Genomic DNA, 19,580 nt, shown 5'->3' with positions numbered 1-19,580 from the left:
AAATGGGTGCCGAGTGCTTACGCACCTGCTCTCATTATGCCTCACACTTATCCATGTCATGGGGGAGGGTCCTGAGGCTCAGAGAGGGACCAGGCTGCCTGGCCAGCTCCCCACCTCGTTGTGCCCATCCTTGTCTACCCCTTGAAGTGACCTCTGCCCCTCCGCACAGAAACCCTTGGGGACAGTCCAGCCTTCTGCCTCTGACTCAGGGCTTTTCCATCTGCACTGCTCCCTACTTACTTCCTGCGATTGTACTCCCTGCCGGAGCCTCTTTTCCTGGCTTGGACCTTCCTCCTAGGAGGTGTGCAACATTTGTCCCCTTCCCATCTAGCACTACGTTTTCTTTCTCTCACTCAAACTCCCCTTTATATATTTGTTTGTTTATTTATTTAGAGATGAGGGTCTCCCTCTGTTGCCCAGGCTGGAGTGCAATGGTGCGATCATGGCTCACTGCAACCTTAAAATCCTGGGCTCAAGGGATCCTCCTGCTGCAGCCTCCCAAGTATTAATATTATAGCTGGGACTCCAGGTGCACGCCACCACACCCAGCTCAAACTCCCATTCAAAGCCTGTGTGCTCAGAAGCCTCTGCAACTGCGCTGGTTTCATTCTCTCACTGTGGAGCATCTGCAGCGAATCAGGTGCAAGGCTGGGCTCTGAGGGCACAGTTCAGCCACCAGAGTTCTGGGTCGTCTTTGAGGGAATGAAATTTCCCATCTCTGCCCAGCCACAACACAGCAAAAACATTTCTCCCTTTGCATTTCCCTCAAAATACTAGGTTGGTGCAAAAATTGCAATTACTTTTACACCAACCTAATAGCACCCAAACCCTCTGACCCACCCCTCAGATGGGGGACTGCCTGAAACTTCACTCTGTCTATTCACAGGTTGTCTTAGGCTTTAAGCCACTGGAGGTGGGGACAAGATTTTTAACATCCTCCTGGTTCTGAGACCCTCTGATAAGAGCTCCTTGTGCTGTGTTCACAGGTGACTGCTGGCTGCTGGCAGCCATTGCCTCCCTCACCTTGAATGAAGAAATCCTGGCTCGAGTCGTCCCCCTAAACCAGAGCTTCCAGGAAAACTATGCAGGGATCTTTCACTTCCAGGTAACTTAATGGTTGGCTCGAGTGGTTCCTCAACAGGTCCAGGGGGCTAGGAACAGTCTCCTGGCTTGGCTGGGTTCATCAGTCCCTGGTGTTTGCAGACTCCCAAGACCAATGCTGTTCTACAAAGGACATTGGACGAGAGCAGGAAGCTTCCTGGCTTACCCGTGGCTAGGATGTGGGACCCGGCTGGGATGGCCCTGGGGGATTTCTTGGGACATGCAAAAGGGAGGTAGAGCAAGGTGTTCAGGAACTAATTCCCAAGTTAAAAAAAAAACTGTATTATTTGATGTTTGAGACAAAAACGTTAAAGTTCTCCTTTTATGCTGGCAAATGAGAAATAATATTTGAAAAAGCTGACTGGGTGCAGTGGCTCATGCCTGTAATCTCAGCACTTCGGGAGGCTGAGGTGGGTGGATCATTTGAGGTCAGGAGTTTGAGACCAAGCCTGGCCAACATGATGAAACCCCGTCTCTACTAAAAATACAAAAATCAGTAGGGCATACTAGTGCAGGCCTGTAATCCCAGGTACTTGGGAGGCTGAGGCAGGAGAATCACTTTAACCTGGGAGGCAGAGGTTGGGAGGCTAAGGTGGGTGGATCGCTTGAGCCCAGGAGTTCGAGACCAGCCGGGGCAACATGGTGAAACTCTGTCTCTACTAAAAACACAAAAAAATTAGCCGGGTGTGGTGGCACGTGCCCTTAATCCCAGCTACTCGGGAGGCTGAGACAAGAGAATCACTTGCATCCAGGAGGCAGAGGCTGCAGTGAGCCGAGATCGTGCCACTGCACTCCAGCCTGGGCAGAGCAAGAGTTGGTCTCAAAAGAAAAGAAAAGAAAAGAAAAAAACAGCCTAAGGTACAGGGCAGAATGCTGAAGAGGCGGGTGTGGATTTGAAGGGATGGACGTGCGCCTCTGTCTTCACTTTTTTAGTGAGGACTTGGCCTGCATAGGAGAGTTAAGGGAGCACCTCCTCCCAGGACGGGCTCATGGAACCTATCCCGGGGATCGGGGCAAGGGGAGCCAGAGGCAGCTGAGGCTCAGAGTCCCAGTGCTGCCACCAGCTCCTCCTGCAGCCCACCTCTCTTGTTCTGCAGTTCTGGCAATACGGCGAGTGGGTGGAGGTGGTGGTGGACGACAGGCTGCCCACCAAGGACGGGGAGCTGCTCTTTGTGCATTCAGCCGAGGGGAGCGAGTTCTGGAGCGCCCTGCTGGAGAAGGCGTACGCCAAGTAAGTTGCCATGCCTCCCCTGGCCCCATGGCCTTCCCCCAGTGCCCTGGATTCCAAAAAATTCACTCATGCCTGTAATCTCAGCACTTCGGGAGGCCGAGGTGGGTGGATCATTTGAGGTCAGGAGTTCGAGACCAGCCTGGCCAACATGATGAAACCCTGTCTCTACTAAAAATACAAAAATCAGTTGGGTGTAGTAGAACTATTCCAGGACTACTTTGAGTGGAAGTCCTTTTCTATAGAAGGACTTCTTTGGCCAAAATTAGGCTCTAAATGCAAGGAGATAGTGCATGTAGGGTGCCTGGCCGCACTGTACGCTGATAAATGACGGCTATCACCATCTTTAACCAAATGCACAGGAACAAGTTATGGTACTGATTGTGCTGGCCTTGAGAAGGAGCTCTACTTCCTTGACAGGACACATTTGTATCAACTTAAAAAAGCAGAGTTTTTGCCAATGGGCAGAACTATTCATTGCAGAGGTAGGAAACTTGCGCAGAATAGATGATGTCACTGATTAGCAATGGCTTCCCCATCTCCCCACAGCTGCTTCCTACCCAGGTTGCCCACAGTTGAGTTTGTCCAGTGCTCAGGGCTGCCCACTCTCAGTAAGAAGCCCCATGCCAGTCCCTCTCCACAATGGCCCCATGTTGGCTGTGCCACCCAGCTCCTTCCATTAAAGTGACCCCACTTTAGAGCAGCAAGTGGATTTCTGTTTCTTACAGTCCCAATCCAGGAAGGAGGAGTCAGCTGTGAGAACCTGGGGCCTGAGGGGTGCTTCTAAGTCCCACTGCTCAATACTAGAGTCAGGGAAGCCACCGGACTCCAGCATCAGTAGTCAGGAGCACTAAGCCCTTGCCAACACAGTGCCTGTTTCTCAGGGAAACTGCTTGCGTTATTGAATTGTCCTTTTTTAAGCTATCAATGCCAAACGACCCATTAGTAGACCTCCCCTTTCTTGTCAGGATGTAGAAGGAATCAATACAGGAGGTTCATCCAGAAAATCACTAAGGTCCTTCCGACTCTAAGGTTCTATGAGAATCTTTTTTTTTTTTTTTTTTTAATATGGAGCCTCATTCTGTCACCCAGGCTGGAGTGCAGCGGCACGATCTCGGCTCATTGCAATTTCCACCTTCTGAGTTTCAGCAATTCTCTTGCCTCAGCTTCCCAAGTAGCTGGGACTACAGGCATGCATCACCATGCCTGGCTAATTTTTTTGTATTTTTAGTAGAGATGGGGTTTCGCCACGTTGGCCAGGCTGGTCTTGAACTCCTGACCTCAAGTGATCCACCCGCCTCGGCCTCCCAGGGCGCTGGGATTACAGGCATGAGCTACCGTGCCCAGCCTGAGATTTTCTTTAAAACACAAAATACCAGGGAAATGGTAACTGTGGACACAATACCTTGCCTTCCTGAGCACCCCGAGCTGGAACAAGGCCAAGGAGAATGTGAGCAGGGGGTCCCTGGAGCATCAAATTTAGAGGGTACTAGGGGGTGGGTATTTGAGAGATTATAGCATCAGTAGTGTCAAGGGTAGCGGCAGCATCTAACCCCCTCTTGTAGGATCAACGGATGCTATGAAGCGCTCTCAGGGGGTGCCACCACTGAGGGCTTCGAAGACTTCACTGGAGGCATTGCTGAGTGGTATGAGTTGAAGAAGCCCCCTCCCAACCTGTTCAAGATCATCCAGAAAGCTCTGCAAAAAGGCTCTCTCCTTGGCTGCTCCATCGACGTAAGTCCAGGCTGCCTTCCCTAGCCTCACCCCATCTGCTCTTGCTGAAGGGAGGCTCCCACAGTGCCCAAGGGAACACACTGTTCCCGTGTACAACGTAACGCAGACCTCGTCCACGTAGGGGCCAAAGGAAAACCTCCCTCCACCCTCTGAAGGTCCGCTGAAAATCAACTGGCAAAAGGAAGACTAATACAAGAAATGGCATACAAATGTATGAATGTGCACGGGGGAGAATCACAAGAGATTTCCCTACCACGATTGGGATACAGAGGGTGATATTCCCTTCCTCTTAGGGGAAGGGAGATGGGGAGGTGTGGGTGATTTTAGGTATGTTGTAAATGATTTTTAGGGGAATTCATTGGGCTTAAAGAACATAAATGGTCTGGGATAAAGTCTGTTGGGCCTGCAGAGCAGACAGTGGTTTGTGACAAGTCTGTCTAGCCATGTTGACAGACTTGTCTTTCTTCCTGCAATATGAGTTCAGTTCATAACGACTCACGGAAAGGACCAGAGGTCATTGTTTTTGTCTTTGGCAGGTCCAGACTTTAGGCAGGTGAGGGAACTTCAGAGAATAGCTTCCTCCCGTGCTTTGGGGGAGAGTGGATCGAGAGACAGAAGGAAAGGGGAGGTCAGAGATATCTTGAGGCTTCTTCAGTTTAGCATTTCAAAGTGCCATCTCTTGGAGGTATCAGTTTCTGAGCACCCCAGTGTCTACCATTATTGCTCTTCACCTGGAAGCCAAGGGTTGCTAGGCAAAAGTCAAGCTGTGATGGATGGGGTGATGGTGCCTCCAGCCCTGTCTTCAGCCCACTTCCCACTCTCGCCTGCTCTGAATCACCCCCACCCCTCTGACCACAGGTTCCCTGGCAGCCCCTGCCACCTGCTGCCCCTGCCACCTTCCCCTCCATCTGTAGTGCTGTGCAGCCTTCCCCTGCACTCTTGCAGAGCTAATAGGCCTGTGGGAGACTTCAGAAGGAAAAGTAGGAACGATTTCCTCATAATAGCCTTGCTGGCAACGTTCGCCAGGGAATGGGAGGTGGGCACTGTGCCCAGGAGCCTTGGAGCAAAGGCTGTGCCCAACCTCTGAGCCCTGTCCCATCCAGGTTCTGGTCTCTGCGGGGGACAGAGATAAGAAGCCCTGCCTTTTGGAGCCAAAATCTAGGTCAGACTCCCTAGGCAGGAATTCTCAAAGTTTATCAGCAGAACACGTTGAGGCAGAAGACCCTTTCTGCTCCAGCCCTTCTTCCCGGGCTCAACCTTCATCAGAATAGATGGGGGAAAGGAGAGGCTGTGAGGCGTTCTTAAAACAAGCAAATTCTGACTCAGACCGGAATAAACAACCGTCCTAGTATAAACCCTACAGCTGGGCTGGGCCAGACCACGGAGCATGGGCTGGTGGTGGGGGCGAGGGTGTGCTCAGTGCCCCTGGGCCACTCAAGGCTGTCCGGGTATCAGCCCTGCGCCATCAAGGACCCCCTCCAGCCCTCTCTCGGCGGTGCGCCCTTTCCCGCCCTTCCCAGCCTGCAGAAATCTGTGGATGTGCTATTCACACGGGAATGCGTGTGCTCATTCCGCGAGAGGGTTGCATTCCGCCTTTTCTCTTGTATTCTCGGCGTTCAGCACTTGAACGCGGTAGGAAAGTTTCTTCAAGTGCAAGAAAGCGCAGCCCTGAGCCTCCGGCCCCAGGCCTCGGCCCCTGCGCTAGTGCGTCCCGCGGTCCCGCCCGGCAGTAGGACAGGAGCGAGGGAGTCGCGGAGGAAGGGAGAGCGGGTGCGGCCAGTCTGACGGTTGCCATGTTTGCAGATCACCAGCGCCGCGGACTCGGAGGCCATCACGTTTCAGAAGCTGGTGAAGGGGCACGCGTACTCGGTCACTGGAGCCGAGGAGGTAACGGCCGGCGCGGATGTGCAGGGGTCCTTCTGTCCTAACACGATGGCCACAGGCACAGTTTGTGGTGATGCCCAGGGGCCCGCGCGGCCCCATGGTGGTCCAGTTTCCACTCCGGCCCGGCACTCCTGAAGTTCCGCGCGGGAGGAGAAGCGCGTCCCTTTCGCAGCTCGGGCGCCGGGTGCGCCGCGCTGCCCCCTGGTGGCCGCAGTGGCCGGCGCCAGGGGCCCTGGTTTTACTTGTTTTAGATTTTACCCTGTTTTACAGTTACGACCTTACTATTTTGATAAGCTAAAACTAAAACAATGCATCTGCATAGTGTTTTATACTCTATAAGGTGCTTTCTCATTTGATCTCATAAAAGTATTCGTGCCCATGTTCAAATCTGACTGCCTCTTACCAGCTGTGTGGCCTGGGCCAATTACTGGAACTCTCTGTCCCTTAGTTTCCTCATTTAAAAAATGGAAATAATAATAATATCCATTGGAAGGTCGTGGCGATTCAATCAAGTTAATATATGTAAAGTGCTCAGAGGTGCCTCACACATCGTATATAAGGAGGTAGCTGTCCTTGCTGTTGTGATCACTATTGTTATTGAAAATATTATGGGCTGACATGGTGGCTCACACCTGAAATCCCAACACTTTGGGAGACCGAGGTGGGAGGATCGCTTGAGCCTAGGAGTTCAAGACCAGCCTGGGCAACGTAGCAAGAACCTGTCTCTACAAAAAAAGTTAGCCGGGCATGGTGGCATGCCCCTGTCATCCCAGCTACTCGGGAGGCTGAGGTGGGAGGATCACTTGAGCCCGGGAGGTCGAGGCTGTAGTGAGCTGTGATCATGCCATTGCACCCCAGCCTCAGCGACAAAGTAAGACTCTGTCTCAAAAAAAAATTATCAAGCAGCTCAAGTTCACTGTTAATTACGGAACCCAGTCTAGACCCCAGATCTTCTGCATGTCCAGTGTTCTTTTTTTAACCTTGATTTTTTTAACTACTCCCTCACACACACACATCTTTTTATTTGAAAATTTTCACGTATACAGAAAAGTTGAAAGACTAACATAATAACTATCCAATTGCCACTCCCCTAGATTCACCGATTGCTAACATTTGCCATATCTGCTTTATCTATGTGTGCAATTTTTTTGAGCCATATGAAAGTAAGTTGCAGACGTTATGACACTTCCCTCCTCAATACTTCAGCATTTATTCCCTATGAATAAGGACATTCTCTTACATAATTCCTCTACTGTTGCCACACCTAAGAAAATAAACATTAATTCAGTAGTTTCATCTATTATAAAGTCCATATTAACATTTTCCCAGTTGCCCAAAATGTCCTTTCTGGCGACCCACCCCTACCCCGTCCAGGACTCAATCCAGATTCACTCACTGCATGTGCCTGTTGTCACCAATTATCTTTCAACAAATGGTAAAGCTTCCCTGAGCTCCTTTACCGAAAGCGCATCCTATTCTAGTCAGTTAAGCTGAAGTTCAGAGATGAAGCACTAACAGCCCCATCCTCAAGAGCCGGATCCTGGTAGCTTTAATTCTCATTTTCCAAAGCTGGGCAGCAGTGAGAGAGCTGGGTGCCAAGCCCCCTCTAGCTTTTGTGATCGTCCCTCATACATGGACTCAACCCTCAAATCCTCCCCACCATCCTCACCCCCATACCTCCTGGCTCATGCGGAAGCGGGTTGGAGGCCCAAGCCTTCATAGCCCTGGCTTGAACTCAACCTCTTCCTCCTCCCTTTTATCTAATCCTGCAGGTTGAAAGTAACGGAAGCCTACAGAAACTGATCCGCATCCGAAATCCCTGGGGAGAAGTGGAGTGGACAGGGCGGTGGAATGACAAGTGAGGAGGGCGCAGGCCTCGGGGCCCCAGGCGGGGGCGCTTTGTGCTGGGGGGCTCTGGGAAGAGGGTGAGAGAAGAAGACATGTGCATTATGCTGAGAAATACAGGCGGGAGAGCCCAGGCCACGTGGACAGGGACCCGTGGGCAGGGGCCCCTCAAAGGGTCTTTTAACCAGGACACTCCTCCAGCAGCCTGAGTGCCTTCTTCCAGGCCCCAGGCTGCTCCTGTGAAGTTCATTCCTGCCACTGCCTCCGGGTTCACCCCTTCTCCAGCTCAAATCCACCCTTCTATGGGGCTTTCAGGGAAAAAAATACACCCCACCTTCCCCCAGGCACTTGTATTCCAGGGATATGAACTTTGTACCAAAGACCAGAGAAACATCCCTCTTTTGATTTCCAGGGCTTACTGGTAGGTATGTTGAACCCTCAACTATTTGGGGTAGACACTTGTTTGTGCATCTGCTGTGGCAACCTCAGCCTACTTGCTCTGCCTCAGGTTGGAGAGGTGGGCAGTACAGAGGCCTGTGTGTAATTCCAGCCAAAGCTCAGGCAATGGTTAGTTTACCCTGCGCACTGCCCCTGTGTACAGGGCCAGGTCCTTCTGCTCCATGGACAGAGAGACACCTGCTGAGGCTTCCCAGGCCAGCTGCAGAGGCCAAGGCCAGACACTCTTCATCAGATCTTCAGTTGCCCCTAAAAGAGCTGCCAGGCCCATCTCAATTGGGCATCTGATCTGAGCTACTCCATCTCCCTCTAATGGACTGTGTTCATTTTCTGGACTTTTGCTTGCCACTGTCTTCCAGCACAACTCACCCGCTCACTTTGCTCCCTGGTTTGCGTCTGTATAGTGTTCTATACTCTTTAAAGTGCTGTAAGAGTATTTAAATGCAGCTGTTAGCCAGATGTGGGCTACTTTCCCCCTTCCTGGAGCCTGAGCCCTCAGGGGTGAGAGCAGATGTCCCTCTTCCTCAACTCTGGGGACCTTTGGGGAGAAATCCTCATACACTAATGCCTCTCTCTTTACTTTGTTTTCCAGCTGCCCAAGCTGGAACACTATAGACCCAGAGGAGAGAGAAAGGCTGACCAGACGGCATGAAGATGGAGAATTCTGGTAAGATTAGTGGAGGCTTCAGGGAAAGCTCTGTCTGCCCCAATGTTCTTTACTAGAAAACTGCTAATAAGAAAGAGTGTCAGCCAAAGTGAGTTTACCATGTCGAGGACACGGGGGTGTGGGATCCTGGTTTTGTTATTTTAAGTTCACTATAAGAGCCTGAATAAAAAAAATTTTAAGCCCTTCAACAGTCCATCTTGACAATGGGGTTTATAAGCCAAGCAGCTTCACAAAAAGGCTAAGAGGAATTCCTCTGGTAATGTTCAGATCCTGGGAAACAAGGGAAAGATGGGGCCTTTCTCCCCCAGGTTCCGGAGACTCATCCCAGCCCCTTAAGAAACTGGTCCCTTAGTGAGCAGCAATGGACCCACATGTCTGTGTGTCTGCGCCACTCTAAAACCACCTGCACCCGGACACAACATGCTCTTTATCAAATGGGGCCCATATATTGTCACATTTGATGGGCATGGCTCCCATTTTTGCAGATGAGAGTTCTGAGCTTCAGAGAAGTTTAAGTCGCCTGCCCAAAGTCACCCAGCTAGAAAGTTGCAGCGCCAGGACTGGAATCTGGGCCTTCTGATTCTGAACCTGGTGCCCCCCCACTCAGCTCTAATGAGTGGCCCTGCCTGGTTTTGGGTGGCTCCTGGTCTGGCGTTGGTGGAAAGTCAAGGCTTACCAGTGTGTCCTCTTATCACCTGCGATGGCTGTGTCTCTGCTTTTCCCAGGATGTCTTTCAGTGACTTCCTGAGGCACTATTCCCGCCTGGAGATCTGCAACCTGACCCCAGACACCCTCACCAGCGATACCTACAAGAAGTGGAAACTCACCAAAATGGATGGGAACTGGAGGCGGGGCTCCACCGCGGGAGGCTGCAGGAACTACCCAAGTAAGGGCTGTCGCAATGCGGGGCCACCAAAGGCCAAAGCTCCCCTTACCCCACCCTGTGTACCACACCCCAGCCTAGCAGCCCCAGGAGGCAGCTTCTGCTCACTGGAACCCTCTCTGTCTTCCTTCTCCCTAAGGCTTGCTCTGTTTCTCAATCCCTTACCTCCTGCCCAGGACAAACCCAACAGCCGCTATTTCTGTGATGGCTTCTCCAGGCCCTAGATTCGCTGGCACCCATCATGACCTTCAGCCACGACCTTCCGCCATGCTCACGGAAGCAGTGCTCAATCCAAGTGGGATTGAGCTACTCTATGCATCCCACACCCAGGCAGCCGAGCCTGCAAGAGAACCTTGCCCCTGCACCCAGGGAGCCCTCCACATATCAGGCCCTGTTTGTTGCCCCATACTCAGTTCAATCAGCAAATGCTGACTGGGCCCTGCCTAGATGGGGTGAAGATTTCTCCCCTGGTCCAGCCTTTGTTGAGCCCTTTGATTCTTCTGCCTTCATGGCTTAGTCCATCAGCAGTTGTCTGAACATGATGACATCTGCCAATCATGGGGCACACCTTCAGTGCTTGGAACTATCCTAAGTGTTTTGTACACAGGGTGAGGATCCATAATCTGAAAATGTGAAATCTGAAATGCTCCAAAATCCGAAACTTTTTGAGCCCCAACATGATGCCACAGGTGGAAAATTCCGCACTTGACCTCAGGTGACAGGTCACAGTCAAAACGCAGTCAGAACTTTGTTTCATGCACAAAATTATTTTAAATATGCTATAGAATTACCTTCAGCCTATGTGTATAAATTATATATGAAACAGAAATGAGTTTTGTCTTTAGACTTGAGTTCCATCCCTAAGATATGTTATGTATATACAAATATTCCAGAATCCAAAAAAATCCAAAATAGGAAACACTTCTGGCCCCAAGAATTTCAGATAAGGGATATTCAGCCTGCATAACATTCTATCTAATCTTCCCAACAAACTTCTGAGGCAGGCACTTTCTTATCACCTCCATCTCTAAGATGAGGAAACCGAGGCTTGGAGAGGCTAGTGACTTGCCGAAGGCCACAGAGCGTGCTGGGATTTGAACCCAGGCCCCTTGACTGAGGAGTCACTGTGTAAGTACAATGGCAGCAGGTCATGGTCACATAGTGATTCTCTGTGACAGATGAGGAAGCTGAGCCTCTAAGTAGCATACCAGGGCCACAGAGCAAGTAGTCAGACTGGAACTAGCTGGCCTGCAGCTCTGGGGCTCTGACTCCTTCACCTCAAGTATGCAGCCACCAAGTGGTAGTCCCAGAGGTGCTGGGAAGGCCCTCTGCCCCCCACAAAGGACCCCTCCTACCCACTAGATCAGGAGTCGGAAAACTCCCTCTAAAGGGTCAGATAGCAAATGTTTTTGGCTTTGTGGGCCACTCAGTCTCTTTAATAACTCTATCGCTATAACCCAAAGGCAGCCATACTTAAGCGAATGGCCGTGGCTATGTTTCAGTAAAACGTTATTTACAAGAATAGGCGGCAGCCTGCGGGGCCATAGCTGCCAACCCCTACACAAGATGCTGCCTTTCATTTCACAGTTAGGGTTTTATCCCATTAGGTATGGAAAGGCAATTAGCATAATTCCCCTTAAACATGAATGAATCTTAGATTTTTTAAATAAACAGGTTTTGGAAGTAAAGAGGGCAGAAACGTCAGGAGCAGGGCAAGGGAATAGGCCTGAGAGGACAAGGGACGCAGAACAAGAAAGAGTCTGGAATTATACACAGGATGTTCTTGGCCTCCAGGCTCACCTGGGGGCGGAGACTGGCAAGTGCAGGGAGCAGATCCCGGAGTCCCCCAGGCCAGCCGAGCCCCACCCCAGACCCCCCATCAGAGCCCAGTGAAGAGAAGGTACCATGAGGGGAAGCCACAGCTCTAACCACCCCGCGTTCCAGGGTGACAAACCAGTCCCCAAGACAAGCCAGCCTGGAGCCAGAGAGAGAACTGCTAGGGGAAGTTTCTAATGTAGGTTCCTGTTAGATTCAGACAAGTGCAGGTCATCGTCTCTCCACAGCTACTGTCCACCCGTCCCCAGCCTGACAAAGCCTGCAGTCTGCACCCCAACCCTGGTGTCTCCTGCCTCCTAGCCTCTCCCAACATCTCCTGCCATCTCTGACCATCTTCTGCCATCCTCTGCCATCTCCCACCGTCTTCCACCATCTTCTGCCATACTCTGCCACCTCCCACCATCTCCCTTTATCTCCATCCCTCTCAGAAGCCTCCAAGCCTAAGACCAGGGCCACCCCCCACCCCCATGCATTCCTGCTCAGGGCTGGGCACCTCTGCCCCCTTCTGGCTGCAGACACATTCTGGATGAACCCTCAGTACCTGATCAAGCTGGAGGAGGAGGATGAGGATGAGGAAGATGGGGAGAGCGGCTGCACCTTCCTGGTGGGGCTCATTCAGAAGCACCGACGGCGGCAGAGGAAGATGGGCGAGGACATGCACACCATCGGCTTCGGCATCTACGAGGTGCAGAGCCCAGGGGCTCCTGCCCTCCCTTCCCCCTGTGCTCATCTCAGCCCCTGTATGGATAGCTGACCCCAGAGGCAGAACTGGGGATGGGATCCCAGACAGGGAGCTTGGCCAAGGAAAAGCAAAACTACCAGCCTGGCCAGGCTCAGGAGTAGCCCCTGTAGGGAGGCCCCTGCAGTGGGTCTGGGTTGTGGGGCCTTCTAAGCCCTTCACGGGCCTCCCACAGGCAGCCTCTAGGGAGTTCCACTCTCAAATGGCCTCCACATCCCTTCTCACATCCTCCAGGCCTGGCATTCTGGTCAGCCCACCCATCTACAAAGAACAGAATATACTGGGCCACATCAGGCAATACTATGAGGGCAGGACTGAGTCCATGGGTGCAGCTGCTCAGAGCTCAGCAAAGGCATTGGCCTGGATGGTGGAGAGCTTGGGGATGGGGGAACATTGGTCATGATGCTCCCCACAGGGCTCTGCTGGCTGGAGCCCACATCCCTACACAGACTCCTGCTGTCTGATGTTTTCCTTTCACTCTGAGCCACAGCCAGAGGACAGCCACATTGCAGCCTCCTCTCCACCCTCAGGCTGGGGCTGGGGCACTGAGAACTCACCCAACACGCTGGGGCCCTGGGCTCTCCCCACTCCCTTCTGCAGAACAAGAAAGAGCTTTCGTGGGCTGCAGGTAGCCGTGGGAGGAGAGGGATGCAAGGAAGGCTTTAGGGCACTGACTGGGGATGCATTTCGGTTTGATGGGCTGGAGCTGGCTCCTCCCGACTCCCAAAGCACATCTCTTTTCTCTGACCCATGTCTGCTGAGGTCACCTCAGCAGCCTGAAAAATGGCCCTGGCGGGGACCTGTTTACACCATGGAAAGTGGCAAATACTACAAATCAGAGCTTCCACCCTCTCCCAAGAGCCAGTTTCTTGGCACACCTCTGGGAGAATCCAGATGAGGTGTCAGGAGAGGAGGCTCTGTGCTCACCACTGGCAATGTTGCCACCCATGGAACACTGACTTCTACCTGCTCACCCACCTGAGAAAGGGAGCTGGGCAAACAGCATCAGTTGTAAAAATGCACATAGGCCCAAACCCCTCAGTCTCTGAAACAGGAGCTGAGGACTTCAGATCCGGAACAGAATCGCTCCAAGGAGAATGCAAATGGAATTGTGATATACAGCTTCCCCCCCACCACCTTATGGGCTTGGAAATGCAGCCATGGGCTTTCAGAGTTGGGAAGGACCTTGGGGATCACTGGGTCCTATTTTTGAGATAAGAAAACTGAGGCCAGAGAGGAGAGGGGACTTGCTCAAGGAAATGCAGACCGGACCACTGGACCTGGCTGACAGAGGCCGGCACTGCTGGCTCCTAGCCCCGAGTGTATTTCACCTCGCCTGCTGCCTCCTCCAACGGGGCCCGCCTGGCCCTCTTTCCCTGTGTGGGAGGCAGATATGGGCTTTGCCACCTTAGACAAGTCTCTTCACATCTCCGTGCCTCAGATTTATGCTCTGCAAGTTAGGAACGGAGGTGAGGGCTTATCGACATGATTGCCGTGTCATAAGAGGATTTTCTTCAGTGTTGGAGAGGCTTTGAGTTCCTTGGAAAACAGTTACTCAGTTGACTTAGTTGATATCGCTAATGCTACAGAGAAAATGAGGCAGCAAAAGAGAAGAGCACAGTGATGCATTTTCTTACACTGCTTTTCCGGCATCTGAATTGTGTCTCCTTTATTTTGCAGGTTCCGGAGGAGGTACGTCTGGCCCATGTCCCGGGGTGCTCAGGTCACCAAAAAAGCAAGAGGCTTAGACTGCTGGAGCTCAGGAGCATCGTGAAGCCCGGGCAGGGGCTGGTGGCTGTGAAGGATGAGTCCTGGCCACCCCTGGGGCCCTGCTGAAGTTGCCCAGGCTCTAGATCCCACTAGTCTAAGCTCTGGGCAAGATTTCTGGAAAGTCTTTGTGGGACCCGCTGCCTCCCTGTGACCTGGCAGAGCCCATATAGGGTTTGGTTCTGGGCAGAAAATCCATGATCCTGAGACCGTAGGAGGCTTTTCACAGAGTCCTGTGTCACTCTTAGGAGCAGACTGAGTCAGGGAAAAGGTGAACCCTGCAGACTGTCCTAGAAGACAACGCGGGAGCGCAGAGGAGACCAGGACCCAGTTCCCAGGCTGTGTGACCTTGGACACGTTACAGCTCCTCTCTGCATTTCAGGGGTTTTTTTGTTTTGTTTTTTGGTTTTGGGTTTTTTTGTTTTGTTTTGTTTTTTTTGTCTCGCTCTTTCACCCAGGATGAAGTGCAGTGGCGTGATCTCGCCTCACTGCAACCTCTACCTCCTGGGTTCAAGTGATTCTTCTGCCTCAGCCTCCCAAGTAGCTGGGACTACAGGCATGCACCAGGACGCCGGGCTAATTTTTGTATTTTTAGTACAGATGGGGTTTCACCACGTTGGCCAGGCTGGTCTTGAACTCCTGACCTCAGGTGATCCACCCCCCTTCAGCCTCCCAAAGTGCTGGGATTACAGGCATGAGCCACCATGCCTGGCTGCATTTCAGTTTATTTTTCAGTAACACTGGTCAACCATCCACCTCACTACACTACCGTGGAATGACTTAAATTTTGCGAGAGCATTTGGGCCCACAGTCACCGCTGGCTAAAGCAGATGGGATGCCTGGTAGCTGTTTGACTTCCAAGGTCACAATTATTAAAGTAGACACACGGGGCACTTTGACCCACCTGTAGTACATTTCTTTCACAGCAAGGCAGTGCAACTGGTAGCACATCGGGCTCTTTTGGATGCTGCTCCAGCCTTGGTCTGGTGGATCATGCTTGGTTTAGAAGCTGGGTTGTCTTTTCCCTGCCCCCAGTCCTGTCTTTGCTTTTATTAGTGCATCATACACCATGTAGAACCGAGCCAGGTTCCTGCCATGTGGACGCTGTTCCTGCCTGAGAGTCTCTTAGAGGAAGGCTGGGAACACTGTGTGGAAAGACTGGGCAGCTCTGCAGGCAGAGCTGAATGGATATGAAACCCCCTGTTGGCATGTGCTTCCGAGTTCCTCAGCAGGCATTTGTGTTTTTTGATAGAAAGTTTGCCTTTTTTATTTTTATTTTTTTTAAGACAAGGTCTCATTCTGTCACTCAGGCTAGACTACAGTGGTGTGATCATAGCTCACTGCCGTCCTTGAACTCTCAGACTCACGTGAGCCTCCTACCTCAGCCTGCTGAGTAGCTGAGACTACAGGCACATGCTGCCACCCCTGGCTAATATTTTTATTTTTTGCAGAGACAGGGGTCTCACTACATTGCCCAGGCTGGTCTCAAACTCCTGGCCTCAAGCAATCCTCTCACAGCCTCCCAAAGTGCTGGGATTACAGGCGTGAGCCACCACACCTAACAAAAGTTTGCTTTTTATCTAAAATGACCCAGGCATTGTCACTGTGCTGTTGTTGTTGTTGTTGTTATATAGATGAGGGCTTCCTGTGTTGCCCAGGCTGGTCTCCGACACCTGGCCTCCCCTCATTATACACCAGGACAGCAGGACTGAGCCACCACACTACCCAGCTGCTTTTATCTCAATGAATGAAACTGACATTTGCCTGGAGGCTTCCCCTCATCTACCCCCATGTTTCTCTATTTATTCCTCAGTTAAGTGGGCAGACCAACATCCACCTCAGCAAAAACTTCTTCCTGACAAATCGCGCCAGGGAGCGCTCAGACACCTTCATCAACCTCCGGGAGGTGCTCAACCGCTTCAAGCTGCCGCCAGGAGAGTACATTCTCGTGCCTTCCACCTTCGAACCCAACAAGGATGGGGATTTCTGCATCCGGGTCTTTTCTGAAAAGAAAGCTGACTACCAGTAGGTGGTTTGGTCCCTTCCTCTCCCCACCCTTCCCTGTCCCTACCCGCTGGTCTGTTCCTCGGGCCCTAGAGAGTTCTTTCATCCCCTGAATGTCAGTTACTTTTTCTGTGGCACCTGCCCGCCTCGAAGGACTAGTGTGGGGATTTGATGGATTGAGGAAGTTTTAGTGTTATAGTAAGGTAAACAATGGAAAAAGCCACTGTGGATATTTTTGGTTGGAAAGGGTTGGCTGTACAGTGAATTGCAGGGTCTAATTTCATAAGTGTGTCTCTGAATTCTGAAGTTGGTACCTTAATGTTAAACTACGAATCCAGTCTCGTCATTTGAAGAAAGCTGAGCAGTGCTGCTGTAATCCTTGCTTTTCCAGGCCACCTGGCCTAGCAGAACCACCAAGGGTGTAAGGTGGGAACCACCTCAACGGTTCCCACCTCCAGAACCTTTCCCTGTTACAGTCATGATGTCGCCAGCTCCCTCTCCCCTTCCTCATGGGATCCCACATGTTTGGGAACCCTTTGTGGCTGACATCACCATTTCCTGCCACTGTCCAGGTGGCCTCAATTCACAATGGCTTCTGCCACTTTGACTTCTGCCTCAACCATGTATGTTCAGCTGGGCGCTTGATTGGCAAAGGCAGAATCTACCTTGGGTGATTTAAGCTAAAGGGAATTCATCAAAAGGCCATTGGAGACTCCAGAACTGATGGGAGGTAGGGGGTCAGGCTAGGAAGAACAGGAGCCAAGGATGTGTTGGAGGACCAGGGTGTGAGATGACCCTTCGGACCCTGGGTCATGCACTCAGGTCTAAAGGTCTCATGGAGTGTGTCTGAGGTGCTGAGCTTGGGTCAGCCACCTGGCCTGCTGGTTCCTGTAGAAGAAGAGCCGATGGGAGGTAGAGGCAGGGAACTGCCCTTGCCCCAAGATAATGCATGATGCAGCAATAATTTCCCATGGCGAAGGGAGACAAAGCAATGCCAGGCAGCTGCATACCAATGAATGTCACCAAAGCACAGCTGTAGCCCGCCTGCCACCGACAGGCTCTCTTCATTTGCTAAAGCCTACCACGGGGGAAGGGACCTTTCCTCTCAGCTCTGAGGATGCTTAGAGGAAGCCTGGTGTGTTCAGCTTAGTCCTCAATGGCAAGAAAATAGGAGCATGACCTGGTGGCATTAGAATAACACTGTCCTTTGTCAAACCCACTACTCTCCCTGCCAGTCTCCCAGGGAAGCCTCAACCCCTCAACTCTCTCCAGGGTGAGCTCCCTACCCCAACAGGACACCCCACCTCTCAAGGCTTTCTGACTTCCTTGTCCCAAGATATTAATCCTTCTGCTCCAGATTCCAATGATCAGCACCAAGAGGTCCCCTTTTCCTTCCGCCAGGCATTGGCCCTGCAGATAGGACTCTTGGTCACTTAGTTAAAATTGCAGTGGCCCAGGGATGACCATCCTGAGCTTGATTACCCTCACTATGGAGCAGAAGGACCCGGCCCTGGACACAGGGGCGGTGCACAGGATAAACTAACCACTGCCTGACCTGAGCTTTGGCTGAAACGACACACAGGCCTCCGCGCTGCCCACCTCTCCAACCTGAGGCAGAACAAGTAGGCGATGATTTGCACTGCATGATTCTCAGTGTGAAAGTCTACGCTGGTAAAGGATGTTTCAAGTGGAATTTAGAAGCTATTCCTTAAGGCTAGGACCAACACCACACTACACGCAAAGGCTGTCCTATTTGATAAAGATCAAAAACTAGCAAACAAAAATCTCCAGCTGTCCATGTTGCTTTGGTCATGACCCTTCCTTCAGATCACTTCTGCCTTTATTTTTGCTCTTTAGGGGATGTGTTATCACAGAAACTTGGAATGCAGAGAAATTTTTGCTCTTTGGGGAGGTGTTATCACAGAAACTTGGAAAGACCTCCCCCGACGGCAGCCCTGCCCCACCACCCCACGTACCCCCTGCTGGATTTAGCACTGCACTTCCATTTTAGCAGTGATTTCTGCAACACTTCCTTTTTGCCCTCACCTGCCTTCCAGTAACACATAATTTCCTTCTATTTCCAGAGCTGTCGATGATGAAATCGAGGCCAATCTTGAAGAGGTATTTGTAACTCTCTGAATTTCACCCACTCTGTGGGAGCAAAAAAACTCCAAGAGTTTTTGGACTTCACGAACAAAGCCTGAAACTAAGGATAAAGCCGGGTACTGGGAATCCAAGAGTCAACTACCTGCATCAGCTCTGGCCTCTGTGCTGGGGGCATGGGCCAGTCCCTTGCCTATTGGGCTGTGTAGCCACTGTCAAAATCCATCCACAACATTCCAGCTAGTCTTTATGCTCCTGAGTCCCCACTAGAATAGATCCTAAAAGGCCATTTTAATTGGATGCTGGAGAAGATACCTCTGTGAGAAATTAGAATATTAGGCCAGGTGCGGTGGCTCACACCTGTAATCCCAGCACTTTGGGGGGCCGAGGCAGGCAGATCACGAGGTCAGGAGATCGAGACCATCCTGGCTAACACGGTGAAACCCCGTCTTTACTAAAAATACAAAAAATTAGCCGGGCGTGGTGGCAGATGCCTGTAATCCCAGCTACTTGGGAGGCTGAGGCAGGAGAATGGCGTGAACCCAGGAGGCGGAGCTTGCAGTGAGCCGAGATTGCGCCACTGCACTCCAGCCTGGGTGACAGTGCGAGACTCCGTCTCAAAAAAAAAAAAAAAAAATTAGAATATTACTCCTTCCCACATAATTTACATTCCCTCTTGTGTTTTAATTAGAAAAAAAAGTTTATATTAATTCTTCACACTATACCTGATCTTAACCCAAATCACCGTAGAATTCGGGCCCCAGGGAGAGGTAGAGAAGGGGAGTGGGAGGTGGCTGCCATGGAAGGGCGGGAAGACACTTGCTGTCATGCCTTGCTCTGATGCATTCTCATGTCTCTGCCTCACCTTCCAGTTCGACATCAGCGAGGATGACATTGATGATGGATTCAGGAGACTGTTTGCCCAGTTGGCAGGAGAGGTAAATGTTCCCAAAAATGATGTTATGCACTCTGGTCGATGCAAAGGAAGAGACAGTGTGTGTCCCCAAGGAGACTTTAGTTTAAAGGGGAGAGGAAACAAACTGAACAAAAGCAAAGAGAAATAGCAAATGGCAGTCGGGTTCCAGCTCAGCCCTCTTGCGTATGTCCTCCCTGAGACCTCCGCGTGCTGCCGGGGGCTTCCATTTGCATGACTCTGTGTTCCTCCTTCCTTAGGATTCCTGGGCTCACATTGTGACTGTTATTTTCTCTGTTCTACACCAATTGAGGCATGAAACTTGGCCCCTTATCCTTGATTTCCACAAAGGATTTGGGGAGGTGGAAGGGTTTCAAGTCTCAAGAATGCAGGCAACTTGCAACAGAGTATTTGAATTAG

At 51.4% G+C, this 19,580-nt stretch overlaps 1 protein-coding gene across 1 annotated transcript in view; it reads left to right on the top strand.

The window, feature by feature from the left end:
• The window catches only part of CAPN2 (calpain 2), a 62,683-nt gene that overhangs the window by 31,775 nt on the left and 11,328 nt on the right, over positions 1-19,580 (top strand). Inside the window, exons 3-14 of the mRNA XM_030812821.1 lie at positions 987-1,105; positions 2,199-2,332; positions 3,895-4,063; positions 5,867-5,950; positions 7,720-7,805; positions 8,841-8,915; positions 9,641-9,801; positions 12,150-12,319; positions 14,054-14,065; positions 15,954-16,165; positions 18,229-18,265; positions 19,120-19,185. Of these exons, the coding sequence (XP_030668681.1) occupies positions 987-1,105; positions 2,199-2,332; positions 3,895-4,063; positions 5,867-5,950; positions 7,720-7,805; positions 8,841-8,915; positions 9,641-9,801; positions 12,150-12,319; positions 14,054-14,065; positions 15,954-16,165; positions 18,229-18,265; positions 19,120-19,185 (1,325 nt within the window). The remainder of the gene's footprint in view (positions 1-986; positions 1,106-2,198; positions 2,333-3,894; positions 4,064-5,866; positions 5,951-7,719; positions 7,806-8,840; positions 8,916-9,640; positions 9,802-12,149; positions 12,320-14,053; positions 14,066-15,953; positions 16,166-18,228; positions 18,266-19,119; positions 19,186-19,580) is intronic.

Source organism: Nomascus leucogenys, chromosome 5 (genome assembly GCF_006542625.1).
Source record: "Nomascus leucogenys isolate Asia chromosome 5, Asia_NLE_v1, whole genome shotgun sequence".
Lineage (NCBI taxonomy): Eukaryota > Metazoa > Chordata > Mammalia > Primates > Hylobatidae > Nomascus > Nomascus leucogenys.
The sequence above is the reverse complement of the archived record's forward strand: the minus strand, read 5'-3'. Positions and strand labels throughout refer to the sequence as shown.